At 45.0% G+C, this 22094-nt stretch overlaps 1 protein-coding gene across 2 annotated transcripts in view; it reads left to right on the top strand.

Moving 5' to 3' along the window:
- ABL1 (ABL proto-oncogene 1, non-receptor tyrosine kinase) overlaps nt 1-22094 on the top strand; it is a 137709-nt gene that overhangs the window by 80565 nt on the left and 35050 nt on the right. Inside the window, exon 1 of one of the 2 annotated variants that reach the window (XM_044264674.1) lies at nt 10341-10468. The exons of the other annotated variant lie outside the window; for it this stretch is intronic. Coding sequence (XP_044120609.1) covers nt 10390-10468 — 79 coding nt within the window. The 5' untranslated portion in view covers nt 10341-10389. Of the gene's footprint in view, nt 1-10340; nt 10469-22094 lie in introns of those variants that run through there. 2 annotated transcript variants of the gene reach the window in all.

The raw sequence follows: 22094 nt of genomic DNA, 5'->3' as shown, positions 1-22094 counted from the left end.
AAAGAGAGAAAGAGGCATGTATTATTTCTGCTCACGTACCTTTGGTTAAAACTTAGTGACATGGTAATGCTGAGGTACGAGAGAGACTAGGAAATGTCGTCTTTACTCTGGGGCCATGTGTCCGTCTACAACTAAGGTTAAGGTCTAAAACTCAAGGGTAGAGGGTAAGAGAGGAGAACAGAAGTTAGGGACCATTGTTGGCGTGGGGGTTCCTGTAACTAGTCTGTGTGGGATTCCCATTCGTTTTTCCTCAGAGAAAGTCTAGCTGATATGTATAGTTATTGGCCTAAACCTTATTCAGGAGTTAACTTTTACTATTGTTTTATAATAGCATCAGAATGCTCTTTCTGCTGAAATAGTAAAAAATATGAATTATTATTGCTTAGGAACTGTGAAAATTAACTTAGCGGTTAAATCCGATTTGGGAGTTGCTTCATTGAATGTAGAGCTTGTGCACCAGCTGGTCAGTAGGGTGACAGACAGGCGGTTTCTGCCAATGGACTTTGAAAGCAGAACTCTTTGTCATTTTCTTTTTCAAGTGACTCTTTCCTCCTGACATCACCACAGGGCCACTTAACCAGTCGAGTCATTTCTCCAGTGTTATTGGTAGCTGTTCTTCTCTGGTTAATATGTAGCTTTGGATTAATACACGGAATCTGACGCTGTAGGAGGAAGAAGCTGTACCATTTCATTTGGAGATGCCATTGCTTCTCGAAGGACAACAGTGATTTCTAACAAGTGTGGGGGCAAAGCTTCTGGACCCATTAGTCCTTTATGTGCATTCAAAAACCTTGACAACAAAACAAACTGCTGCTGAATGTTTTGAAGAAACAAACATAAAACTCCTCCAGTGTTTCAGTTCCAGTTTTTCATCCTCACTAACAATTATCGAGAAATTCGCCTTTCCCAGGAGCAGCTGTAGGCTGCTGAGAGGGTCTTAATGCTGAAGGAGCCCATACTTGCATAGCCCATGTCAGCTGCCCCAGAGATAACCTGGATAAACACCGGCCCTTCTGCAAACCTCCTGATCCCTGCAGGGCCTTGCCCTGTGGGGAGGTTCAGGCGACGTGTTTTCCTTCCCTACTGGCCTTTCTCTCTACACTCCCTCCAGCTGCCTGCCTCCCCCACCCCCAAGTAACGTGATCTCTCAGGCCTGCTCACTGCTGGCCAGATTCTTTCAGTCTTAGAGAAAGAGAGGGGGAAATTAACCACTGGTTTCCCAGGTCAAAGTGAGCAAAGCTATGAAAGCCAAAAGCAGCATCTGGAAGTAAAAGCTGTCTTGCTTATAAATAGCCAGTGCTGGGTGTTTTTGTTCCTTATTTGTTCCTTTATCAATGTTTCTGCCTAAGTGCCCTTCAGGGTACCTTACTCTCCAGATGATAGTCTGAAGCATTTTGATTGTTGCAACATTGCTATTGTTTTATTTGTTTTCTAGATATTATAATCTTTATTCACTATTCAGATTAAAGGCAAACAAACAAGAGTTTTATGGATTTAAAATAAAATTCTTTGGCATTCCTTTTGTAAGTTAACCAAAGTAAAGGGACAGAGACAATTCACAAAAATGTTTGAAACTTCTTTGAGTTGAATTCAAGCATTTAGTGTTTAATATGAATTATCCCAAACTATTTTTTGTTTAATTGTATATCTGTTTCTAGCTTAACTTGTAAGTGGATTCAGCTGGGTTTAAGAATTCAGGATTTGGTTGTATCTTCACCAGCAGCAGTATTATGATTTGAGACCTAGAGTGTGCCACAAATTTTAAAATAGTTTTGCAGCCTGGTGTCCTGAAACTGGACTGTCAGTTCTTGATTATGGGTACCTACCTAGCGGGGGTGATGTAATGGAAAAAAATTTAACAAGGGAGTTTGGAGATCTGGGTTCTTTTCCTGGCTCTGCCATACCTTGCTTGCTCTAAGACCCCGTGCAAGTTATTTAATCTGTCGGTGCCTCAGTTGTCTCGTCTCTAAAACGGGCGAAATAGATTCTGATGAAAGATAATTAAACACGGAAGACCTCTTTTTATCTCCATTTGCTCCCAAAGCTGTACTGAAATGATAATAAAGATATTTTTTCCTAAGTGAAAATTCATAAGGGCAAAAGGATAAGAGGATAAGAAAGGTGAACACATTTTTGAAAATGGAAGGCAGTCAAAAGCAAGCTGAAGCCTAGCCTCTTCTGAGAGAGACACTGGACGTGAGCCAGTGTGTGCTTGTAAGGGCCTGAGAAGAAAATGGACGTTAGAGGCGTTAGTACTACAGAAAGCAGGGAGTGGTGAGGCCTGTAACTGAATCCAGGGGATCGATTGAAAGTCGGTAAAAGGAGTGTTTAGGTTCACGCTGCTCCGCTGCTCCCCAACTCCGTACAGCAGATGAGCACCTCCCCTTCCCTCCTGTTCGGGGCTGGAAGTGGTACATTGACAAAGTGGTCTATGGAGGCTCTCACTCAGGGGCGCTCCCCCCACCATGGATACAAAGAAGCCAAGGGGCTGAAAGCAGTGGAATGAGCAAAAGAAGAGTTTTTTCTTTTAAGATTTTATTTGTTTATTTGACAGAGAGAGAATGAGACACAGAGAGAGAATGAACGCTAGGAAGAATCAGAGGGAGAGAGAGCGAGAAGCAGACTCAGAGGGAGAGAAAGAAATAGACTCTTTACTGAGCTGGAAGCCTGATGAGGGTGGGGGTTTAGACCTGAGCCAAAGGCAGACATTAACCAACTGAGCCACCCAGGCGCCCTGAGTTGTTTTGTTTTAAAGTAAGCTCTGCACTCAGCAGAGGGCTTGAGCTCCCCCCAAGATCAAGAGTCCAGTGTGCTCTACCTACTGAGCCAGCCAGGTGCCCTGAGCAGATTTTTTTTTTAAAGACTGCCTACTGAATAGTGAGATTCTCCACCCTCTTCTAATAATTGTCAGCCAGGGCCCTAACAGAGAGGAGAGGCAAAATTTCTTTTCTGGGAAAAACAAACAAACAAAAGTGAATGGCCCTAGAAAAAGCCCTACAGAGACCAACATTTGGGGATTCTCTTGATGGAAAAGTGAGCTCACCACGGTTCCTGACTGAAGTCCACCAGTTGTTGTGCCTCTCCACGTAGTCCCTCATTTATTTCTGATGAATGGACAAGCAGATTTCTCTAAATATTAGAGAAGAGTCTCCAGCAGATAAAAGGTAAAACATTCGCAGATCGCAGAAGGGGGAAAAAAAAAAACCCAAAAAACCTTGGTTGAAATAAAGACAATACAGAAAACAGAAGAAAAGTCCAGAAGAATTAGCCTTTGCTGTGCTCATAGAGACATATTGCAAACATCAAGCAAGTGTTAATAAAAATAATCACAATAATAGAATAACGAGAACATCAGAATAATAATGAGCTCTTTAATATTGAGAACATTATAGCCAAATTTTAAAATTCAGCAGAAGACTCAGAATACACCTTATTGCAGGAAGCAGTACATAAAGAAAAGACGTGGACAGTGAGAGAGATTGGATAAGAAAATTGGAAGCTCAGTCCCAGGGCTTCAGTATCCATCCGATAGGAATTCTAGAAGGAGAGAGCCAAAAGAAAATAGAGGAAAACTGAGGAGATAGCATCAGGGAAAACCTCAGAGTGTTCTCCAGAGCTAAATGACTTAAATCTTTGAATTGTTTTAGCTCCTGAGTGCCAACATGATAAAAGACTCATTCCCAGCTGTGTCATTGTGAAATTTCAGAACACCAAGGGTATTAGAAGATACTCCAAAGCTTCCAAAGAGAAAAACAGCTTCATATATAAAGGATCAAGAATCAGAGTGGAATTGCATTTCTAAACAATACTAGAAACTAGAAGCTAGTGAAGAAACATCTTCAAAATTAACTGGGAAAAATTAATTTTAACCTAGAATTCTATATACCCACCCAAACTGTCAGAGTAGGATAAAAGAAAGGCATTTTCTGGAATGTACCCTCCCTCCCCTCTTTTTTTCAGGAAGCCACTGGACAATGTATTCCAGCAAAACGAGGATGGAAGTCAGTAAATAGAACTGAGGGGGCACCTGGGTGGCTCAGCTGGTTGAGCATATGACTCTTGGTTTCAGTTCAGGTCATGATGTCGGGGTCATAGGATCGAACCCCACATTGGGCTCCTGCTTAGCACATAGTCTGCTTGTCTCTCTTCCTCTCCTTCTCCCCCCTTGCACGCTCTCTCTCCCTCTCAAATAAATGAATAAGTAAAATATTTTTAAAAATAAAAATAAATAGAACTGGGAATATTTCAAGTGTTTTAGTATTTGGAAAAAATACTACTTAGGTGTTTGATGGATCTTTGAAATATTTGGGGGGTAATAATAATAGATGTGTAGAAGATTAACCAAATGAAAAAAATCAAGGCAATTAGTATCTCCAAGATAAATAAAGGAAACATGCATAGTATATTATTGACAGAACAGTGAACAATATTTACATAATCACAGCAATGTATACACTGACCATTGACTTAACCCAAAATTATGATTTTACTGTTTAGGGATATTGGGACACTACTGTAATAAGTTAATATATAATGTGGAAAGCTGACGAATCCAGAAACAACAACATGAGGATATTAATTAGAAATCTGAAGGAGGCTGCCTGCCTCAAGAGCTGGAGGCTCAGGGATGGTGTCAGGGGACTGCTGTGTTTATTACAAAACTTGAGTACTATTTGATTTTTAACCTTGGTATAAGACAAAAATTAAAATTAATAAAGAATAAAATGGGCATACCAATAATAAATTAGCTTCCTCTTAGAGAAAAGTTAGTTTAATAGTTATATTTGACTTGTTAATTATAAACATGTAGTAGAGCCTTACGATAATGAGATTTTTCTAGAAAGTAGTTTTACTGGAAGACAGTTCAGGCTTGGCCTCCAGCTGAGAATTGTGTCAGTGTTACCTGAAAGACAGTCCTGTGTGCTGCTAGCTCGTCAGGTCCTGGGCCTGAAACAGGCCCCCATTAAAGATGTGGGGTGTGGACTCTGTGATTTGCCACCAAGCTGTGGTTGTAGTCCCTGGCTGCCCGACGGAAGGTGGGACTCCGGGACATTGCCATCGTCGTTGCTAGTCCTACTCCATAGCTAGTGTTTCTTTCCCTAATAAAATAAATGGATTCCTTGTCCCTTGGAAAACCTCCAGACTGCTTTCACTCCCTCAGACGGTGCTTTCTGGAATCATTTTCACATATCACATTTGTTAATTTTAGCTCTTGACTTAGTCCCAGTTAAGACTTAGGCAGGAACCCAGTCCATCATCTGATCTGGTAAGAGGGCTCTTTTGGAAATAACCATAGCAGTCTACGGCCATACCACCCTGAACGCGACCGATCTCGTCTGGAAATAACCATAGCTACTGTTTGTGGATCCCCTTCCATGTGTTGTTCCTAATCTTCATAACCCTGTGAGAGAGTGCCTCCCCCCAGTGTGACAGCTGAGACAGTGGAGGCTCTGGGAGGTGAGGTCACTTGCCCAGGCCACCGCAGCGCGTGGCAGAGGTGCTCTTGAGGGCCAGGCTGCGAGACGTAGCTCACCCAGCCTCCACGGCGGGGCCTCCCCAGTCCAGAGTCAGCAGGCCTTGCGACACTCAACCCCCAGGTCGTTCAGTCTTCCCGAAAGCTTACGAGACAAAGAGCAACATGAGTGTCCTTATACAGTGGCCAGAATGGATGTGACTGATAGGCTCTTCTGAGCCTCCTTCCCTTCATTTGGACACACGCTGGACACGCAGAGCCAGAGAAGCCAGCGGGCTGTCACTGGAGAGTGTTTGCAGAGTCAGAGCAAGTGGGATTTTTGGCAGGTGCACGTGAAACAGCGTGTACGTGCCTCAAGATGTTTGCTCTCCACACCCTCCACCCCAGAGTTATTGGCTGAGGTGGAAATAGTGGAGGGGTCAGTCACATTTGGGATCATTTGGTTCTGGGGGAGTCCCAAACCAGGCCACATGGCAGGCTTCCTGCCTCTGTCCCTTAACCCACTTCACCTCCCCTTTTTAAATAGGACTGAACTCCAAACTTGAAAAAAAATTGTCTTTAGCCTAAAATCATAAGAGAAGCATCCTCTTTTGGTAACTTGTTCTAGAATTAAACATACTGCCTTTAGGGGCACACCTGGGTGGCTCAGTTAAGCTTTCAGCTTAGGTCAGGATCCCAGGGTCCTGGGATTGAGCCCTTTGTGGGGCTCCCTGCTCCGTGGGGAGTCTGCTTCACCCTCTCCCTCTGCCCTTTCCCTGCTCGTGCTTGCTCACTCTCTCTCTCTCAAATAAATAAAATCTGTAAAAATATATAAAGAAAAAATTGCCATTAAAGGGAAAAAATTTTAGAAATAACCCATTCCTGTTTGTCCTATTCCTGGTGAAAATAAGAAGCAACTCTTCTCGAAAACGTGTGGTTTTCAACCTTAAGTATACACACAGATCCTCTGGGGAACTTGTTAAGATGGAGCCCATTCCATGTATTCTGATTCTAAAGACTAGAATAGAAACCAGGAGTCTGCATTTTATTTTATTTCTTTATTTATTTCTGGGTAAAGATTTATGTATTTATTTATTTGAGAGAGAGAGAGAGAGAGTATTTGAGAGAAAGAGAGAGGGAGGGAGCGGGCGCTCATGCCTGTGTGCGCTCGGGGAGGGGCAGAGCGGAAGGGAGAGGGAGAGAATCCCAAGCAGGCTCCAGCCCAGTGGGGAGCATGAAGTGGGGGCTCAATTCCATGACCCTGAAATCATGACTAAGCCACCCAGGCACCCCCAAGAGTGTGCCTTTTAAGAGAGTGTCCCAGGTGATTCAAAATAGGTTATCCACAGGTGCACCTGTGAGGTCCAGCCTCCCCTCTGGCTCCGGCTCCGCTTGGAGTTCTCTCTCCCCCTCTGCCCCTTCTTCTGCTCGCGTGCGCGCTTGCTCGCTCGCCCCCCTCCCCTCAAACAAGTAGATAAAATTTTTTCTAAAAAGTCCATGAACTATACTTCCAGAAATATGGCTCAGATCACATACTTTAATTAAGGCCCTAAATTCATTCTTTTTGAATACATTTTAAAATATTTTTAAATAGTTCTAATTCTCTGAATTGTTTTCTCTTAAAACATTTTTCCCAACAGTTAATGATTTTTATTTCATCCTCTAGCTTTGCTCATAGTATCTTTCCACTTAAATTGAAAATTATGTGCCATTTTGGAAAGGTCAGGGGCTTTGGACCATACTGCTTTCGGGCTGTGAGAACTTAGAACCCTCTCCCCGCCCCCGCAGGTTTCCTTACCTGTGAAATGGAATTGTTGGGACCTTGTGCCTGGCACATATCAGGCGCATATGAAACATATGTTTCTTTCCCAAACTGAATGCAACAGAACAAACAAGTTAGTTCACAGTCTTTTTCATTTCTTTGCTTGTTTAAGTTAATGCCTGTGGCTTTAAGGTTGCTTAAGGGGCAGCTTTCTTGGGCCTTTTTTCATTCTAGCAAAAAGATGGAGGCTCTCCTTTATTTACTTGGAACAATGCTTTTTGTATCTTGCAAATGAGTTTCAAAACCATCAAAATCTGGATCTGGAAAGAACAGTTTGATATGGTACTGTACAGTTTGGCAAAATTTTCAGTATTCGTTGTTGCTAATTCCGTGTTTTGCCAGGCCTGTTGATGCATGGTTTTATAACTAAAATTTAAAAGATTTGGACACTGTTTATAAGCATTACTCATTTTAAGAGGACTTAAGAGGATAAAGTCATTGTAGACTCAAGAAGAGAATATTAGTAATAGTCATTAGCTTTTTAAAATAAACTTACATCCAATATAAAGTACAGGACATGCAAACAAATATCTGGGCCTGTATTAACTGATAGTATTCAAGAATATGGTTAGAACCAGAAAAATCCCTATTAGTATATAATTCTTAGCATTAAACTGCCAATTTAGATATAGTTCTTTACATCTGTATTGCTGTATCAATGATGGACTTTATTGTAGCTTGATCCAAAGCCCTTGAACTTTCCAGAAGGGCACCAAAACAGATATACTGTATTTTTCAGTTTGTACTGGTGGCACCCTTTGAATTTTATTTTTGGCTGTACAAGTGGAGTTTGAAAGTTTTTAAGACAACACTAAACAAGTCAGCAGTCCCTACCTGCGACTAGCAGAACGACAGTGCCTCCCAGAACCTAGACAGCATCCAATGTTGGTGCACTTATCACTTTGTGTCTCCACGTGGTGGGAATTGCGTCCCTATTTCCTGGACCACACCTTCTTAGGGGCTCATGAGCCCTGAGCTGGTACCACAGCACTAGCCAGACCTAGGGCCACTCAGCTGCAGGACAGACACATTTTGTACATTGATCAGAATTTGGTAGGACACCCTCGAAGAGCTGAGGATGCCATGGCTGAGAGCCCCTGTGATGTACACTGGTCCCATCCAGTCCAATTGTGAATTTTTATGTGCTGTATTTGGCAGACCTATATGAAGATCTTGTTACTTAGCCACTCCAAGATACCCAGATTTCTGTTGTTACGGGACAGGCTGGGAGGTATACACACGAGTCCAGCTTTGCCTTCTGGGCGTGATCACTCGCAGACAGGGTCTCTTAACCAGCCCTTCCTCTGAAATACACGATGTTAGCTATTTAACTGAAGATACGGAAATCCAAGGCTGTATTTATTTATTTATTTATTTATGAAGATTTTATTTACTTATTTGACAGAGAGACAGCGACAGCCAGAGAGGGAACACAAGCAGGGGGAGTGGGAGACGGAGAAGCAGGGAGCCCGATGCAGGGCTCCATCACAGGACCCTGGGATCATGACCTGAGCTGAAGGCAGACGCTTAACAACTGAGCCACCCAGGCATCCCCAGAAATCCAAGGTTTTAATCTACTTGGAACTTATTATTGATGGGAGGGGCTGTGTCATGCACTGGTCAGGAGCCTGATCCTTGGGACTGGGCAAAGCAGGGTTGGTTTCCAACTAAGGTGCCTTGGGCAGGTCGCGTGACTTCTCTGTCAGGTTTTAATCTGAAGAATTGGGATACAGATTCTCTTTTCCTCACAGGATCATTGTGCAAACGCGGTGTTGCGGTGAATGGAACAGGTTTCCCATAAGTGTCTGACACATAGTAAGGTCTCAGTACCTATTCTCTCTCGTTATAGGGGTGTGCTAAGATGTGAGCTACAGTAATTTTTCTGCTGTGGTTATCTGACACTCTTTGTTAAATAAATATTTATTAAATAAATCCCTTTTCTCATTGTTACTGAAATATATCTGATTTTTATTAAATGATTTGGTGTGATTGGGTTCCCTGTTATTTCCCACCGATCTAGATTTCTGGCTTTATGCCAAGTAATACACTATTGTGATTATTGTAATTTTATGTATAATAATGTATATTGTCAGTCCTAACCAGAGTTCTAAAGATTTCAGCCCTATACAGCAGTGAAATGGGTTTTAAATAATAGTACCCATGGCATTTACCAAACAAGGAAAAAAGTTTCCTCGTGAAGAAAATAAGGCAAAGCAGGGACGTGGGCCCTGCCTCTGATGGGTACTTGTTGTGAAAGCTGGATTGCCTTTACTTATAATCAGAAATTATGTTTGAATTTGAACTTAACTTCTTCCGTTTCCAGCCACCTCCTTGTATGAATGTATGATTTGACAAAGGTCTTGCATACCTTGGGGGGTTGTCATGTGGGTTCTAGCTCTCTGATTATTCATTCTTTTACACACCCACTGAGTTAGCCTTAATCACTGTAAACTCAGTGAACTTAAATGAAACCAGTATTGTTAACTGCAAAGGAATTTGCATTATTCACCAACATTTTGGGGACGCAGGGTTTACCAGAGCCCCCTCGCACCAGCGTTGTTCTGCTGTAAGCAGTGCAGGTTGGGGGCATCTCGCCAGAGGGATACTCGAGGTTCCAAAGGTGGTGCTGAGCAGGCCTGCGCTCCTGGCAGCCCGAGTAGCCCGGGTCTTTCTTGGGACGTTAGGACTTAGCAACGTTGAGAACCACTAGACGCTGCACCTCAAAACAGCCCCCCTATTGACTTAGAAGCCGGCCCCGGGTAGGTTTGGGAACCCCGCAGAGGGCCAAGGCCGGGGTGGGCCTGCGATCGCCGGGAAGAGCGGGGCGGCCGCCTGGCCGGCGCGGCGCGGAGCGGAGAGGGTTAAGGCGGCGGCGGTAGCGGCGGGGGCGGGCCTCGCGGGCCGGACTCCGGGCCCTTTGTTAACTGGAGCGTCCCGAGCGGAGACCGAGACGCAGCCGCCGCGGCCATGGGCGGGCGCGCGGGGCGTTGGCGAGGCGGCGTGGCGGGGCCGCCGGGGCGCGGGAGGGCGCGCGGGGCCAGCGGGGCGCGCCGGGCCTGAGCGCGCGGCGCAGTGAGCCGGGCGGGGCCGGCCGCCAGGCCGCCGGCACGCGAAAATGTTGGAGATCTGCTTGAAGTTGGTGGGCTGCAAATCCAAGAAGGGTCTCTCGTCGTCCTCCAGCTGTTACCTGGAAGGTAAGCGCCGGCCGGCGCCGAGCGGGTCAGGGCGGCCGCGGGGCACGGGCCGGGCCTTCCCGGGCCGCACCCGCCCGCGCGCGCTCCCTCCTCTCCCTCGGCCCTCCCTTCCCTTTCCCTTTCCCTCCCTCCCTCTCTCGCTCTTTCTCTGTCTTTCCCGTGACCGCGCCTGGGCGCTGCGGGCCGAGCGGGAGGGCGCGGGGCTCCCGTCCTCGCGCCCTAACCCCGGGAGAGCCCTCGCCGGGACCGGGATGGCGATGTCGCCGGGCCCCCAGCCGCGCGGCTCTCCCCGAGAAAGTTTGAGAAAGCGAACTCTAGAGGCCCGAATGGCCTTGTGAGCCCTCGCTGTGGAATTTCTACCGTTAATTGGGAATTATGTGTCAAAAAAAGGTCTACCCGTGTTTGTGAAACATGTGATTTTCATTAAGGATCGTGTACAAAGGAACACGGCTCTACCATTTATGGATACGAAATTTCAAGCGATCTTTCTACCCCACACCCCAAGCTCACAACCCCAACCCAGTGTTATCTGCAGACCACGAAGAGGTCTTAGGAATTCTCCCTTTTCGGGTTGGCGGGGAGAAAGCGAAATTGCAGATTTTAGGAAGGCGTTGTGAATGAGTCCAGAGTACTTGGCGGGGGAGGGGGAAGCTCATGTTAGGTTCCCTCCATGAAGCGCAGAGCCAGGGCATCTTACTTTTGCCTTCTTTCCATTCTACTTTCCTTCTCTCACCCCTGTGTTCTTCTTTCCTGTTGACTTCCCTTTTCTGTACCCGTTACAACGGGTGGGGGGTAATGAAGTGGGGATGGTGCTCGGTTGTTTTCATTTTGTTGCTCCCAGTGGATGAAATCGATTTAGGGACTGATCATCCCAGATATAATCTTGCTGTCTTTTTTTTTTTTTTTTTTTTGTCCTTTTCACTTAGGACTTAAAATAGGAATAGAAAGTAAGACTCATTTTAGAACAAGTAGAATTTTTGCTATAGTGCCATGATGTTGTAATGTTTTACTTTTTAAAATGAAAGAGAAATAAAGGAAGGCCTTATAAATGGTCTAACCTCCCTTTCTTACAACTTTTTTTCTAATATATATACCCGACAACCCTCACTGGGCACCTTTTTTTTTTTTTTTTTTTCTGACTTGAGGGCCTGCCTGGAATCACATAAGCAACTTAAACCTTAAGCACGGTTGAAGTAGGTGAAACCTCTTTGCCCTTGCTACACAGTATGTGTACACCCATCTGTCCCCTTCCCTGTTTGGGATTTGGGGCTTTGGAGCAGGCTCACAAAATCCAGCATTTGGAGGGAGGAGATGGTTTATTTGTCCCTAAAAGTTGGCATCCGAGGCAGCCAAAATCATCTTCAGTAATCCGTCACTTATTTTCCAAGTTGCTCAAAATTCTGAACACATTCTCATTTACATCTGTATCGAGTTAGTGTTAGGCATTATCATCTCCATTTTGCAGATGGACCGCCTGTCGGTGGAGTAGAAGAACGGACTTTTGTAGTTGCAGAGCTGGAGGAAAGTTTAGGTCACAGCAGAGCTGTGATACTGTTTTGTTTTGGGGGGTTAACTGGAGATTTAGTGTGTACCTGGCTGTTGTAATTTTTGGGGTTTGGGGAGGGTTATCTAATCCTAAATGTCTTATTCCGTCCTATCTTGAAATGATGCAGCCTCCCAAGGCTCAGAAAAACCACAGACTGCCTTGGGTTAAGGTGGCATCTAGGAAGGAATCACTGTGGGAATTCTCTCTCCTTACTGAGTTTCCCTTACTTTGCTGGTATATTTAATTGGAGAAAGTAAATGGAATTACTGTTTTTTAAGTGGAGAGAATTTAACCTCAGTGATGGTTTCTTGAAGACTGGATGTGCTGTTAGTCTCTCGGGAAGAACAATTGCCAACATCTGGATAAGTAATCCAGCCTTTCCGTTTTTACTGACATCCTAAATCAATCAATCAGTGTTTATTGACACCCACTCAGGGCTCAGGCAGCTCAGGTCACAGAGAATTGAATATGGTCAAGTTTTCCATTATGTCAAAGAGGGTTCAGCCCTAAACGCAACTTGATCACTCATCTACTTGCTACCCAGGCCTGGCTGTCAAAGAAACAATTAAATGCTTATTGTATGCCAAGCTGTGTTTGGGCATTCTGTCTTAGATTTAGTGTGCTTATTTCTCATGATGGCCTTGTGGTTATTTCTTCTTTATAGATGAAGAAAGAATCTAATTTACCAGATTAGGAAACTTGCCTGAGGTCCCAAAGCTAGCAAGTGGTGGTGTCGGGATTTGAATCCATGCTGTCTGACTCCAAAGAGCCCAGTTTTAGCTCTTCTGTGCTTTACTAACTGTGACTGTGACCTTTGGCACTCTCCACGGATGTTAAAATAGTATCTTTAAGAAACACTCGAATAAAAAAAAAAAAAAAAAAAAGAAACACTCGAATGCCTGAAATAGGTTATTCTTTCTTTCCTAGAAAATTAATACTGATAAAAATGATTATCTTTACCAATAGAAATAAAAATTTTAAATGTATTTTGAAATAGCTATACATGATAAATTCTAAAAGGGTATTTTGTGAAAAGTAATTGTGTCTCCTATCCAGTTTCCGTATATCCAGAGACAATCACTCAGTTTCTCTTGTATCCTTCTGGGAATCGCCTATGCATATAATAAGTATTTATAGCATTTGAGTTTTGTGTTCTACCTCTGAAAAGGTATGTTTATAGCGGCATCTTTCACCATGATCACATTTAGCTTTACAACCTTAGGTCTACTTCAAACACTGAATTTTCTGGTTATTTCTTTCCCATAGATATGTGGAAGAAAACATGAACACCAGCCATTTGAATCTGCTTTTTTTCCAGTTTTCTTTGTTCGTGTTTGCATTTGTGTACGTTGTGCATGACTTTTGTACATGGATATGCTAGTTCTGTAATGTTTGGAATCGAAATTTAATGTCTTGTGAAATGAACTCTTCTTGAACTTTGTAAATTTATTTTAAGGGCCTGCTTTTAAATGCTTCTTTTCAGCAGTTAACTTTCTGGCGAATGCTTTATGTGGTGCCAGCTACACAGATAAACTGTTCAGAACTTCTGCTTCAGAGAAGCTCATGCTCTTTTTCTAAATACTCTCTCCTGAGGTCATCACAGGCTTCCCTTGTTTAGTAACAAAGAAAATGTGAAGCTTTTTTAGGAGCCTAACAGAGCGCCAGCCAGCCCTCTCGTTTGAGGTTACATTCACGCTTTCGGGCGCTTCTGATGTGCTGGGAGCACTTCACACACATTCTCACTTTGCTCTCCCACCAGCGCTGCGAGGTTTCTAGAGAAGAGGAGAAGGGCCCCAGTTCACTCTGGCTGGGACTACTTGTGAATCCAGAGTTGGGAGATCCCAATTTTTGTCTGACCTCTCAGCTTTTCTGCTTCCTTACTTACCTCTAACACAGAAAGACGGAACATCCTCTGTCCAGCCCACCTTAGAGGATTGTTTTGAGGATCTGGGAGAGGATTCCAGTGAAGCTTTTGAAACCAATAAAATGCTAAGTATTTGTATTTATACTGACATGCAGTTTCTTTGAGATGTCCCTGAGTCCAGGTTGTTCTATGGTAAGGGCATTGCGGAAGTCCCGGTCTCATGTGGGGCACGTGGCTGCAGAGCCGGCAGCCTGGGCCTGGTTGCCAGCCGGCCGTGCCTGCCGGTCTGGGGCACGCCGCTCTGGGAGCCTTGGTGTTCTCATCTCTCAAATTCAACTCACGGGAGCCCTGCCTTGTTGAGTTGGGAGATTTGCACGAGAGATTTTGTTCAGATTGTTCAGCATAGAGCCTCGCAAAGAGCAAGATATTATAGCACATTAACTGTTATTTTAAACAAATATTTAGCTAAAATGCTGGCATTGCCAGTTTCTCCATTGCTTGAAGTCATGATAGAAATAAGCTAAAACCTTGCCCATGGTTTTTCTTGTTAATAAAACTGTTTGTTTCAAGTTTGCTTTGGTGCATAGAATTAATACTTCCTGTCATTGGTTTTAAGGAAAGATACCTTCCCTTTCTCTAATCCTCCCCCCCCCCCCGTTTTGGTTTTATTTATTTACATCACGTCTACCCCCAACATGGGGCTTGAACTCACAACCGTGAGATCAAGAGTCACATATGCTCTTCTGACTGAGCCAGCAAGGCGTGCCTCCCTCTCTGATCCTTTCTTATGCCCATGGCGAATGTTTTAATTATGGAAGAAGAAATCCCATTGGTTCAAGATTGGCATCTTACTCCCTCCAGAGGCAGTATTTCTGCAGCTCCAAATTTTGAAAACTGAACATCTCATACTACTCGTTACTTTGTTCTAAAATCATCATAATTTTGCCATTGTAATCACCGATCTACAGTAGAAACAGGGAAAATTGTCCACAGATAAGCTTGAAAATATATGACAACATTGTACAACATGATGACTGTAGTTGATAGTACTGTATTATAGATTTGTAAGTTGCTAAGAGAGGAGATCTTCAAAGTTGTCCTCACAGGGAAGATTTGCAGCCTTGTGGTGACGGATGTTCACTTACTATGGTGACTGATCATTTCACATTATTGACGTGTATCAAATTATTATGTTGTACACCTGAAATTTATACATTGTTTTATGCCAGTCCTATCTCTATAAAACTAGAAAAGATGAAATAAAAAATATATACAACAAAAACTAAAGATGAAATGGGTTATTGGAAGAATTTAGCTTTTCCTGTGTAATAGTGGATCATAATTAAACACACTAAAAGATTTATAAAATAAATCTTTTTTTTTTTTTTACTTTTTTAAATGGAAAATTCTAAGTCTGTAAGAAAAGCAGATAGCCCATTAAACTTGTACCCATACTCAGCTGGAACAATGACCAAATTATGCTCAATCTTAAATTGCCCTCAGTGCAACTGACAGAGTCACTCTCGATCTGAACGTCCTGAGTTCAAGCCCCAGAGAGGGCAGATTAAGTCACTTCTCATAGTCAGTGGGGCTCAAAGTTACATTTGTTAAAACAAAACAAAACAAAAAAACACAAAGCACATTATGGTCGATCTTGTTTTCTTGCCTAGTGAAGTTATAGTTCCAAAGCTAATTACTGACATTTGAGAGGCTAACTTTGCCCTTGGATGATGAGAGTTGTTGTTCTCTGAAGTTGGCTTTCAGATCCTCCTTTCTTAACCCACACCGTACGTACTTGATTCTGCTGTCTGTATTGGGTGGTGGTGACAGGGAAGACCGATGAATGAGACTGGGAGACATTTGGGAATTAAGGAGGAGAGGGAGGCAGAGAAAGGCTGAGATCAGAAAGAGTGAACCCAGATGAGAAAGGCTGGGGGGGACAGGGGCCTGAGGGAGGATGGCCGGAGGTCAGCAGAGGAAGAGACCCAGGGGGAGAAAGGAAAAAAGCCAGATTCTGAGACAGAAAGTAGAATGAGAGACTGAATGCGAGCCATGCAGACAGGCGGACGGGCTGGGGCACGGGGAGCTGAGGGAGAGGTAGAGGAGCCTCACCTCTGCTCCCGCCGCCTGGCCTCTCCAGCAGTCATGAGAGCGCCTGCTTAGTAGGCTCCTGGGGTTCAGTGCAGACACGGTGCTTGGCCCAGTCCTGGCCCTCGGGAAGCCACCAATCAGTACCATCCACTCTTCTTTCACACTTGGTTGCATAAACTTGAAACTCTTTGCTCTTAAATTCTCTTTAAAGACCTAATCCTTATCAATCTTACCAGTCCTCAAATGTCATTAACAGCACTGTACACCATACATCTTAAAATTGATTTTAAGGGACGCCTGGGTGGCTCAGTTGGTTAAGCAACTGCCTTCGGCTCAGGTCATGATCCCAGGATTCTGGGATCGAGTCCCACATCCGGCTCCTTGCTCGGCAGGGAGCCTGCTTCTCCCTCTGCCTCTGCCTACCTCTTTATCTGCCTGTGCTCGCTCGCTCTCTCTCCCTCTGTCTCTGACAAATAAATAAATAAATAAAAATCTTTTTTTAAAAATATTGATTTTAAAAGTGGGCCGTGGATAGAATTAGTCATTGATTTTTGGAACTCATACCTTTTTTTGATCACATTCTATCACTGAGATTAGCAATAGGAATAATAATGGCTAACAAGACATTCTGGGGATATTACCTGCCGTCGGGTGGCCCTTTTTCTTCAGTGAGTCTGGTCTAAAATGATCCAGGAGTCCTTGATGACCCTTTCAGGGAGGACAGGAAATGTGAGATGAATGCTTGCAAACCATCCCAGGCCTGGCAGGCAGAAGGGGAGGCTTTCAGTCTGCTGCAAATGGCCTGTGACAGAATAAAAATGCTTGTACGGTTAGCGGGCTCACTGCAGACAGTTTGAATCTGGGCCAGTGCAGGGACTCGGGGAACCGTTCCTCCCTCACAGACAGACGTGCGCGGAGGTGCTGTCTGCCTGTGCCGGGACTATAACAGATCCTGTTTCTTTCGAAAGCGCAGAGAAATGGACTTTTATGTTGCACCTCGTTTTAGGATCTTAACCATGGTTTACAATCCATTTTAAAAAATCGCTGCATTTCCCGGAGCTTCACAAAAGCTTCCCTGGTTATGGCACCTTTAGTTTGCATCCTTCTGTCTTTCTGCCGTTCTGGCTGCAGGTGAACAGATCGTTGAGGTACACTCTTCCTTCATGACTTAATTTTTTACCTTGTTGCTAAACACAAGTGCCGGCTGTCCTACGCAGCGGCTGCCTGGAAGAAACACCTGCCAGTGCCGTGCACGCTGCCTTGCACAAGGCAGGGGGTGAAGACTGTGGTAGGAAAGCCGGGCTCTGGCCCGGAGTCCACAGTTTTGTGGGGACAATAATAAATGAGGGAGTACCTGCCCCGCAGTGCAGGGCCCTGCGATCAGGTACCACACTTGACATTGGTGCAGAAATTGTGTGCATCCAATGTGCATGGCGTCCTCCTGACAGCCCAGCTAGGTAGATGCCATTGTTGCCCTGTGGTGCCACGGGGACACGGAGGCTGCTGATGTAATGACTCCAAGACCTGGTGGACTAAGGTTTAAGCAATGCTTGTCCGCCCTGGAGCCCAGGCTTACAGATTCCTCACCCATGAGGTGGGTGGCACTTACCCCCCCACACCCCGGGTGAGGCGGTAGGAAGTGGGAAGGACCGGTCAGGTTTGGTAGACGTAGGCCGGGCAGGGGGCAGGGGAGTCGGCTGGGAAGGCATTCCGGGGAGGGTAAATGGCACTTGTCAGGGTGCACACGAGGTGAGGCGGCCACAGGGTTTATGTGGGGGAAGCCGCCAGAGGTATGGGGAGCTGGGGGCTGTGGGAGGAGCTGGCCCCAGACCAGCCCCTGAAGGGCTTTCTGTGCCCACCTCAGGAGCTCGGGCTTGTGCAGCAGTGGGAGGAAGGAGAACCCCAGCCATCTTTTGAGAGCCTGTTACCTGCTAGGAGCCGTGTCTTCCGTGTTCTCCGCAGACCGCCAGAGACCCTGCAAGGCACTTGACCTCTCTCTTCTTGTGTTGCCACAGGCGACCCTGTTGGCCAGTAGTGGCCACCCAGGGACAGGCAGAGCCGTCCTGGGCTTCCTCTTCTGCTTCTGCCAGCTGCCATCCCCGTGGGATTTTAACCGGAGAGCTGCTTGGTCAGGCCTGTGTTTTAGAAAGACCCCTCTGGGGGCGGCGTGGAGGCGGAATGGAGCAGGGCAGGGTCGAGGAGGGGAGACCAGTTGGGGGTGTGGCGGGCAGCGATAGGATGGGACTGACCAGGGAGATTTCGCAGGAAAAGTGGCCAGTGTGGGCGTAAACTTAGCTGGGACGAGGTGGGGATCAGGGAGGGGTGACCATCATGTTCAGAGTGCTTTGAGGATGGTGGGGTGTTCTTTTATTGGGGTCTCTGTTGTGCTCCATCTCCAGGAACTGTAGGCTTCTTTGAACAGAGTCTTAGAAAGTGATAGAGAATTTTTTTTTTTTTTTTTACTTTTTGACAGAAGGAATGTGTACCTTCAGAAAGGCCAAGTACTTGGACTGCTGATAGAGACAGAGGTTAGCATGGAGAATTCTGTTTTCTAAACTTGACTGGCTTGGAACATTATAATGTAAACAGATTCCAGGGGAAATAGTTAAACCTTGGGCTAATTTAAATAACTTTACTTTTTACTCTTCAATTTTATAAAGGGGGTTTCTCTGGAAACCTATTTAACTTACTGTTTATAATGCCCATTAGTGGGAAATGTGATAAAACTGCATTTATTTAGAAAGAAAGCTGCATAATTTGGACTTCTCACTGATTTATAGCAGCCTCTTGTCTAGGTCCCTCTCCCTGTCAGATCACTGGGGTTTCTACTGAACCACATCTGTAGTGTAGGAGTTGTGAACCTGGAAGGCTCTTGGGGTTTGGGATAGAATACAGGGGCTCCGTGTCCTTGGATGGGAAAATATTAGAACTTTATTTCACTGACCTCTAATGGAAAATTAGCGTTTCATTTTTTTAAAAAATGTAGGCAACAAAGCTCAGTCATATTAGAGGTACTTGTGACTTTGTCACAGGTAGAACTCAGATATTTCTATGTCCTCTAACAGTTGTGATTCTTGCTTACACATATCACTACTTTGAAATGACAGTAGTTACCCCTGGTTCTTGTTAGTTAATGTGTTAATAAAGAAGCATATATTTAGGGCACCTGGGTGGCTCAGTCATTAAGCATCTGCCTTCAGTGCAGGTCACGATCCCAGGGTCCTGGGATCGAGCCTCGAATCGGGCTCCCTGCTCGGCGGGAAGCCTGCTTCTCCCTCTCCCACTCCCCCTGCTTGTGTTCCCTCTCTCACTGTGTGTCTCTCTCTGCCAAATAAATAAAAAAAAAAATTTTTAAAGAACCATATATTTAATGCATTAATAAGGAAGTGGTGTGTCACAAATAATTTTTTGGGAAGATTTTGAGGACTAGTTCAGTACAGTTGTTCTCCTTTGCAGTCCTCTGTATTCTGGGCATTTGCAGACTTCTCAGGCCTACCAGACCTCACCAGCGGGGCCACAGCCCAGCACAGATGAAGACCCCTCCCTTAGTAGCCTCTGTATGCCGGCTGGCCTTGGGTGCCTGTCATAGTCCTGCTGTCCTTGCTAAGGATCTTGTTTAGGATCCACATCCTTCCTGATGCCAGTGAGCTGGTCCCTTCACAGCTCCTCACCCTCAGTGTCTGTGTTCCTATAAATTAATCCACAGGGCAGCGCCTGTCTTCTGTTTGACTTCCACTGTTGAGGCCATGTTCGTTTTCCTTAGCTGTGTTCTTCCCACAAGGAGCAGAGGCCATGTGGTGATCCTTTGCATCATTACCACCTCACCTATCCCTGCTCCCCAGCAGATAACACAGCGTTTGAGGTGCTGGCGAAATTTGTTGAGTGTGAAGTTAAGGCCAAGGCTGTATTCAGCTAGGCTCGTTTTTTAAAGAATTTTAACCACTCTGGGTGAGGGTGTAAATTATGAAATAAAGGACCAGGTAGAATGTAGATAAAGTGATTTTCACCGAGTTCAGATTGTGGGAAATAATACTTTTCCTCTAAGCTCATCTTAGAAGAAGTTGTGTGAGGCTGTTGTGTACTGACTTGAGAAAAGTCCGAGCATGATCTCATCCGTTGGAGCCGAGTCTGAAACAAAACATGAAGCCTTCCCTCTGTTTGGAGGGATCTGGTTTATAGATTTCTGAATTACAGAGATGCCTGGAACCGGAGGGTAATAGTGAAAGGCCCACAAAGGAAATAAGAATAAAGCAACAAGGGTTTAAGTAATTGAAATCTAGCTAAAGTAAGGGGAATATTTATCATTCCCCACGCGCCCTGCCCTCTCCCCTCCCTGACCGGGAAGGGCCGTCCCATCCATACAGTGTGGGCTGCTCTGTACTCTGAGGGGATGGGGGCAGGAGCACCTGCCGAAGGGGGGAAGCTTCCCAGGGCTGTTTTTCCCAGAGGTGAAATCTCCCCTCCCCTCGGGACTATGAAGTAGCCTCAGGGCCCTGCAGTTCACTGACTTTATACCTCTCTTTCTGTTGGCCCACGGAAGGGACTCAGGGGCAGCCCCTGGAAGTCTAGATCAGACCGGCCGTGTCAGAGAATCTTTCGTGAACGTTTCTGATCAGTGACACACAACTTTAAATTAAGAAAGGATTACTTTCATGTAAAACTGTCTTTAAATTGTACCTTAAAGACCCAGGCCATTTTAGAGTACCATTGAAGTAGGTTCGACACACATGGGCCCACTGAATTTGGTGGCATTATTTTTACTGGATTTTTATTTTTTTATTTTTTCTTTTTACTGGATTTTTAAACAGTTTGATATTCTCCTGGTTAAAGCCGTAGCTTTTTGGAGGCTTTTTAATTTAATTTTATTTTTTTGGATTTTATTTATTTATTTGAGAGGGAGAAGCAAACTCCCTACTGAGCAGAGATTCCCAACATGAGGCTGATGAGGGGCTCCATCCTGAGATCCTGACCTGCGCCTAAGCCAGGTGCTTAACCGACTGAGCCACCCAGGCGTCCCTGGAGGCTGTGTGTGTGTGTGTGTGTGTGTTAAAGCTATCCCCATTCTTGGTGCTCAACTGGCTAATTAATAATGACTTTGCCTGAGTTTTATGGGTGAATGGAAGCCTTCTGATGAACGGTATGGTAAAATAATAACAAAGGGGTCTTAAAAGGGGCAAGAGGCACTTTTGAAGATACAAATCTTAAGTAAGACTTAAAGTATGACTCAGAAAGGATGAGGCAGAAGATGTTCACTAAAAAAAGTAAGAATAATAGCAGATGCTGAAATTTCTCTCCCAAGACTTAACAATAACCAAAAGATCCACTGGAAGAACCGAAGAGGGGAACTGTTTGGGGGCCTCTCTTTTGAATGAAGCCTCGGGCCTTCTTCAGGGGTCTAACTTCCTGACCTCAGGCCTGGCAGAAAGTCCCCGCATGAAGCCGGAAGGCTGAAGAACATTCTGCAGTGTTGGCCTTGTAAGCTGTGATCATTTTTAAGGTTGACGAGCGTAGTTCAATATGAAATGAAGCAAGGAACTTGGCATTTATACATTGTGAGTCAATTTTGACATCAGCCTGGACTGGGACTTGACTGGAAGGTTTTGGTGTTGGGCTGTGGCCACACTTCAGCGTCTCGATCCAGAGGTATGCATGAGCAATACTTCCCTTTGGGCTTTGGCCATTAATTTGTGGAATGGAGCAAGAACTGGAGAGGAAAATCGAGAGACTGCCTTGGATTTCCTGACGTCCTGTTGAATCAAAAAAGCAGTGGGAGGCCCTTTCCTTCCTGACAAAGGGCTCATCCCCTCTCATGAAATTCCCAGCAGCGGTCTCCATGTTAGGGACAGTCCCTCCTCATCCCAGACTTCAAATCCGCAGGCACCCCTGGGCCAGTATCGGCCTTCTGCCTAGTCCAGGTGTTTTCCAGGCCACTTCCCCTGATTATGTAACTTTGATCAAATCCAGATGCTGCAGAATGTTTGATAGAAGAGGTCAAATGGCACTGGAGAAGAAAAGCATTTCTGTATTCATGACTTTGGTTTAATTTCCTGTGTGGGCCGGGTCTGCCAGAGTTGTGTGCTCATGGCCACGAGGTCGGGACTCCAGAGGGAAGCGCGCAAATGTTT

Source organism: Neovison vison, chromosome 9 (assembly GCF_020171115.1).
Source record: "Neovison vison isolate M4711 chromosome 9, ASM_NN_V1, whole genome shotgun sequence".
Classification (NCBI taxonomy): Eukaryota; Metazoa; Chordata; class Mammalia; order Carnivora; family Mustelidae; genus Neogale; species Neogale vison.
Note: the sequence above shows the minus strand (reverse complement) of the source record. Positions and strands in the feature narration are given on the sequence as shown.